Source organism: Orcinus orca, chromosome 10 (assembly GCF_937001465.1).
Source record: "Orcinus orca chromosome 10, mOrcOrc1.1, whole genome shotgun sequence".
Lineage (NCBI taxonomy): Eukaryota > Metazoa > Chordata > Mammalia > Artiodactyla > Delphinidae > Orcinus > Orcinus orca.
The window spans coordinates 31,888,606-31,895,555 of NC_064568.1; the positions used below are offsets into that span (position 1 = coordinate 31,888,606).

At 39.0% G+C, this 6,950-nt stretch overlaps 1 protein-coding gene across 4 annotated transcripts in view; it reads right to left on the minus strand.

Annotated features, from left to right (window-relative positions):
• Positions 1 to 6,921, minus strand: part of APPL1 (adaptor protein, phosphotyrosine interacting with PH domain and leucine zipper 1) — a 31,775-nt gene extending 24,854 nt beyond the window's left edge. For 2 of the 4 annotated variants that reach the window (XM_049715344.1, XM_033424639.2), the window contains exons 1-3: positions 6,730 to 6,921; positions 1,532 to 1,630; positions 185 to 244 (exon numbers count right to left, since the gene is read on the minus strand). In XM_049715344.1, coding sequence (XP_049571301.1) covers positions 185 to 244; positions 1,532 to 1,630; positions 6,730 to 6,783 — 213 coding nt within the window. In that variant the 5' untranslated portion in view covers positions 6,784 to 6,921. The remainder of the gene's footprint in view (positions 1 to 184; positions 245 to 1,531; positions 1,631 to 6,729) is intronic. The other 2 variants (XM_033424641.2, XM_004267942.3) reach the window with 1 other exon arrangement.
• Positions 6,922 to 6,950: the final 29 nt, after the last annotated feature.

The window sequence follows — 6,950 nt, forward strand, 5'->3', positions numbered from 1 at the left end:
GTGTCTAACATTAACTCATTAAAATTAGACATAAGTGCATAATGGAATTTCAACGGCATATCAAAATTACCTTCTGTGAATCCCAAAAGGCTTAGAATTATTGATAAGAAATTCTGTTTATCTATACAGATACTGTATCACTGCATATTTTAAATTATACTTTTAAAACTTTCATATATAGTACCTGTTTTTCATATTCTTTTAAAAGTTTTGAAGTCAGGTGTGTTGCTGCACTTAATTCGTTCTACGAGAAAAGATGAGCATTCAAATTAACACAGTAGTACAGATTAAGAAAAAAGTTTTAATTGAAGATTCCTATGCCACTTTTATTTATCACTTAACATAAATATTGTACAACATGTTCTCAAAACCCCTCATTAAGCCATTGGAAAGGGAACTACCACTAAGCACTTTAAAGGGAAACTCAAACCACGAAATAGACACCATCAAGGAATTCAGCAGTGTCCCAGGTGTGTGCTTTTTCTTTTTAGCTAATAAAAACGAATAGTTAAAGCTTTAAAGCTAGAAGTAAACTGTACAAAATGTTAGCCAGAATCTTCAGAGAGTCTACATTGATAACTGATTATCCCTCTCTCTAGATGCTGATACTAGACCATGAGAAGCATTTAATAACATACAACCATATGACCTAGTCATACCATATAGCAATGTAGCCATATGAAGGAAATACTTTTTTTAATTTAAAGGTTTTTTTTCAGTGATGAATATAATGACACGTGTAATGTTTCTTTTACATATTAATCTGTGTGGTCAGAAATCAAATTCTTGAGCAACCTATCACTAAGAAAAATAAATAAGTAACTATTACAGTAACTGTAAAGTACATAATGAAAATTTGAGTCCAGAAAGAAGAGAAGTTGAGAAGGGGCAAAAAAGAAACTTGTACACTTAATTAATCCCAAAGAGAGTTTATCATAGAACCCAGGTTGCTGTTAAGGCTTATAATTAAGTTACATAAACAGAGCCTCAAATCTTATGCCTGTTCAACCAAAATAATCTAGTCATATCCTTTTAAAATTCATCTCCTAGTACCCCAGAGCTATATCTACTCTATAGATATAGCTATATCTACTAGAGCTATATCTATTACCTTCTAACTAGATAGAGGCTAGCTACTTACAAATCCTCTGCTCAAAAAGGAGAAGTATCCCATAAGATTAAAAGCATGATTAGGGAAAATACTGGTGACAATACAGGGTTTTAAGTCAAATCTTACACAAAGATCACTATCAATGAGTTTCACTAAGAAAGTCCTTACTATGTTTGGGGAAAAGGAGCAGATGCTTCAATCTTCATCACTTTTGTAGTGCTACAAACTATACACTAGTAATTGAAATGTAAGCTCTGTAATACAAACTACTTAATGTTCATTCATCCATTCAACAAATGTTTATTACTTATGCACCCTGGACAGGGCTAGGCACCAGTAAATAAGACAGACACTATCTCTGTCCTCATGGGCTTAAAGATTTATTTTACAAATGCACTGAGTCAGCCTTTAGTTCTTTACCTGTGCATCATAAATCCGATGCATAGCTTGATACAACTGGTTCATATAGTTGGAAATAGCTGTAGCATCTTCTTCAAATACACCCAGTAAAGACCTTGTCTGTATAAAATAAAAGCAGTAAGTTTATGTTAACGATTATATAAATCAAGTGGAAATCTTTTTTTCCTAAAAGATGCAAAAATCACAGGATATCAGAACTCTAACAATTCTGAGTTTTGATCTATTTTCTCTCTCTTGATAGTAATGCCAAGATGCTAGGGTTCTTTATTCTCAATTTCACTTCATTAAAACAGATAGATTTTCCAACTGTGTTATATAAACCTTAGAAGGAACAACAAAGGTATATTTTTATGAATTAAAAAGTCTGTAATTAAGAACAAATCTACAGAATCAGTCAAGGCTATATTAACAGTATTCTATGTATAAATATTTTAAATATCTTTTTTCAGGATAACTTAGTATGATTATTTCCCTCTCTCTCTCTCTCTTTTTTTTTTTTTTGGCTGTGTTGGGTCTTCATTGCTGCCCAGCGGCTTTCTCTAGTTGCAGCAAGCAGGGGCTACTCTTCGTTGCAGTGCATGGGCTTCTCATTGCAGTGGCTTCTCTTGTTGCAAAGCACAGGCTCTAGGCACGCGGCCTTCAGTAGTTGCGGCACGTGGGCCCAGCAGTTGTGGTGCACGGGCTTAGTTGCTCCGCAGCATGTGGGACCTTTCCGGACCAGGGATTGAACCTGTGTCCCCTGCATTGGTAGGCGGATTCTTAACCACTGCGCCACCAGGGAAGTCCCTGGTTATTTCTCTTTCTCCATAGTCTCTTCTAGTAGTGCCAACCCCCTCCCCATCATAATCCAAAATAACACCATAGTACCCCTTCCCCTCCCCAACATGGCCTGTAAAATGCTAACTAGGTTTTTTCTGAGTGCAGAATTTGGAATCATTTTTCTTCTTCTTTATACATTTCTATGTTGTTAGGCTTTTTTTTTTTCCCCCACAATGAGCATAAGCATGTAAAAATTACCTTCACTTTAAGAGTAAAAACTTGTCAGTCAGTAAATGTTAAGACTGTCAATAAAAAGGATCAGAGATAAGGAAACTCAGCATAAAGGCAAAGTATGTTCACCTTTTTATATCCCAAAGGCAGGATAAGAATTAAATTCCAACAATTATTGAGATAACTACAGCTTAAAATCTAAAAGATGACCTTGTACTTTTATTCTACAAATAGTTAATTTATACCTCAGCCTTAGAAGCTGGTTTCTAAAAATCAACTTATTCCTTAGCTTCCTATTTTCAGAAGAGAAAGCTAAGTCACTATGGTTGTTTTAAAAAGCAGCGCAAAATCATTATGCCAGTATATGAAGTCCAAGTTATCTCAATCCTCTACTTCCCAATGCCCCAGAAATTTAGATCTGGCAGAATCTTTTTATTTTTTAGCTCTAGTGCCCTACTGCCATTCCCCAAGTGCTATTTTAAGATGTAAAAAAGAAAGCATCATGAAATCTTGTTTCGCTAGTGCCATTCTTAAGAAAAGTGTGCCACTTACATTTTTTTTCTTCAAAAATTAGCATTCTAATTCAAGGAATAACACATTTATGCAAAAATGTGTAGTGGACTTATATTAAAAAGATGTTCTTAGCCTCAAACAGGGTTGAAACAGCTTTCTTATGTAAAGCTAATAAGATTGAGTTCAACACTGTATAATGACTGTTTAAAGTTAGCAGCTTACAAAAATGCAATCAATATGGTACCATTTCATTGAATCTATGACGGCATCCACTGTGAGCTGTGCCAGTTTAATATACTACTGTCACAAACAAAACAATGCTGGCAATTAAGCTATGAATTCAGGTTTTCTAATGTCTTGAAGTTTTTACTTTATATTTATGGAAACAGATCTTTGACAGAATTTTTTATATAACTCTCATATAAACACAAAAAAGAAAACACAAGTTGCACAAGTTTAATATAACCCTAAAATTTCAACTCTTGTGGGTAATTTTTTGACATAAGAGACACCGCTAGCCATGTTTTCACATCCAGTATTATTCTGTGCCACGAGCAGGTGACAAATATTTCTCAGAAGTGCTCCACTTTTATCTCCAATATTTTCTTCCAAATTATTGATACCCAGTCAGCAAGTTTTGATGGCAGCACTTGCTTCATGTTACTAGCTGTCAAAGAAATATTTTCAGACAAAAACAAGACTGATAATCCTTCAAGTGGCTGTGAATTGATTTGTTGGCTGAACATTAAAAGGCTGCACTTAGCCACTCATGTCACTAGGAGAAATAACCAAGTGTGTACATTTGCAGGCAATTACAAGTAAAACAACATCAACTGTAAGGGGCATCTCAATATAAGAGATGTCAAAATGTGAATTTAAAAAAAGTACATCTCATAATCTTTGAGTATTTCATATTATGCCAAAGAGAAAAGCCTCCATTTGGGATTGGAGTTTGCCTTCACAGTTCTAGCTTAGATGGATCATTGATAAGATTGTTATCTACATATAAAATCAGTTATGTTTTTAAAGATCATATCTTTTCTTACTAAATAGAAAGTTTAATTTTGTTTCTGATTTTCAAAACAATATATAAGCATTGATAAGGCATCTAGTATAGTCTTAAGATTTCCTACTTCAACATGGTATCTTTTGCAGAATGGTATGGTTTGTGCAAGATAATTCTAAAGATGTTTATGTGCAATCAGCTGGATTTGGACTTGCAAATATACTCCTATTTTAATACTTCGCTACTTTAAATTAAAACTAAAAAAGGATAATTGTAATTCAGCGTAGTCCTTCAAGACTCCCAGGCTCTAACTTTTTTACACAGCAACTGGCAGGCCATTTTTGACTAGGATCAAATAATCTAATAAAAACATCTCTATCAGGAGCTTTAGAAGTTTTCCTCCTCTTTGTTACTCAACTTCTTGGACTCTATCCTAGATAAATAGTCCAGATGAGAACAAAAATTGATGCCCAAAAGCATTAATCTTAGCACTATATATAACAGCAAAACTTGGGAAAAACTCTAAAAGTCCAACAACAGGACAACTATATTAAGTGAGTCAAGGAAATGTGCAACCTTTGAATTTTTTATTCAGTATGTAATAACGTGTGAAGGTACTTAAGCTACAATGTGTAGTTAAAGCCAAATAAAAATCATTATGCACAATATAATCTCAATCACATTAGAATGTGTAAGAGAAAAAAACTAGAAAAAAGAAAGCAAACTGTTAACAGAGTTTGCTGCTGGGCGCACGACAGGTAACTGTGTGCTTTCTGTATCTTCCAATTTTTCTGAAGCAAACAACTATTACTTTTATAATCAAGTACAAAGATTAAAACATTCACTATCTATAACAGCTGAAGTTCAGAGAAGTTAAGTGACTTGCCCTAAAGTAGAAGGTACTAAGCGGCAGTAATGACTAAAACCCTTATATCCTGAATCCCCAATCCAGGGCTTTCCATCTTGCCACAGGTTTTCCCCAAGAATTGCTTCTCAGTGTCTTACCCTTCTAAATCCCAGTTGTCCCAATTAATCTTCCCAAGTAAACATTAACTAGTTCAAATTTACTACTTCTAGAAATTGAAAGACTATCAACGTGGCTATTTCATTAAAAATTACCATAAAACTAATACTAATACAGCACATTCTTGTAAAAAAAGAAGCTTAAGTTGTAAACTAATTGTGTGAAAAGTCCAAGAAATTAGATGAGTCAAGAGATTATACCCTCCTAAGTCATGGCTAGGGCACTGTGTAACCCATTCTGAGCAGTGTGTAGTCTTTATGAGCTATAAAAGCAAGCCCAGGTATGAGAAGAAAGGTAAGGCACCTGCTGAGTCTTATAAAATAAAAAAGTAAAATGACAAAAGTACACCTGAGCAATACATCCCACAAAATTTTTGCTAAACATCTGAAACAAATGTAGCTTATGACTTTATACTACAGAAATCGTTAAGCATTTGAACTGGCTATTCTGGCAGTCAAAATAAGCCAAGAAGTCAGTTTCTCTTTGTGTCAATACAGGCTGATAAGAGTACATTACCAGCAGGAACTGGCCTGTGAAGATAACTTTCAGCGTGAAAAAAAACAAATCAATTCCACAATCAGAGCCCAACTTCAACTTGGCAATCAAAATTGGCACCACATCCATGGCAGACATATCATACAGTAAAGGGGGATCCAGCCCCTCCCTTCTGTTCATTTGGAGTCATATTAAACCGTCAAGACACATAAAATATGTGCAGTTGTAGTTCTAAATGAACATTTCAGAAAATTTTCTTCATTCTAAGTGGTAGCCAACCAGCAACACCGTCTGAAATCCCTTATTGTGTAAGAGACAGACCTAGGGATGAAGTTTCTCAACGCAAGTTACAGCGCCTACCAACATGGTTTTTAACATCGCTGATTTCATTCTTCAGTACTGAAAACATCAGTAATGGTTACGTGTTCCTAGACTATCTTAAGCTAGAGCAACCACACTAGCATCATCCCCAACGCACAAAACACAGGGCTTTTATTTTGATGAGTTCACTAAAGCCAAGTCTGCAACGAGGGCGCAGCAGTCGTGGAGCCGCGAAGGCGCCGTCCTCCACTCGGCGTGCATGGTCCGAGTGACAGCGGCTACACTCACGGCCACGACACTCGGCCGAGAGGCTCCGGGACCCTTGACGGGCTTCGCCGAGGACTCTACGCACGGGCATATCAACAGCCTTTCAGCATCTCCCCCCCCAAAATTATCCATTTCCTTCCCTAGCTTGGTCAGAAATCATTAAGTCTACGGGGTCTTTTCTCCTTCTGCATTCTCTCCGAAGAGGTTTTCGAAGAGAAAATTCCAGGTTCGGGATTTACCACCTCACATCACGGCGATTATAAAGCATCTTTTGTCAAATACAAGGAAGCCCCGCGCGCCTATGTGACCGCCGGGCCCACGAGCCAAGGCGGCCGCGGCTCTGCCGCAGCCTGCCGACGTCCCAGACCCCGCGCGCGGCTCTCGGCCCAGCGGAGCAGGCCCACGCGGGCCTCGGTAGGGCGGCCCGGCCTCCGCGATCGGGGCGCCGCCCGCTACCGGCGGGGGCACTTGGGGGCGGCGCCCACCTAGGCCAGGGCTGGCACCTGCGGCCGCGGCGGCGCCAGGCCTGGGGTCGGCCAGCCCCGCTCCTTCCCTCGCAGCCCGCCGCCGCCCGCACCTTACCTGCGGGCTGTCCTCCAGCGTCTCCTCGATGGGCAGCTTGTCGATCCCCGGCATCGTGGCGGAGGGAGGGCCGCAGCAAAAGACGAGGCGGCGGCCGCCCACAGCTCCCGCGCCCGCCCGCCTGCAGCAGCTGACCCCGACCCGCCCTCTCTCGATGGGTCTGCCGCCCTCGCCGGGCGCCAAGGGGCTGCGCTGCCGCGCGGGAAATCCCGCCCCCTTGG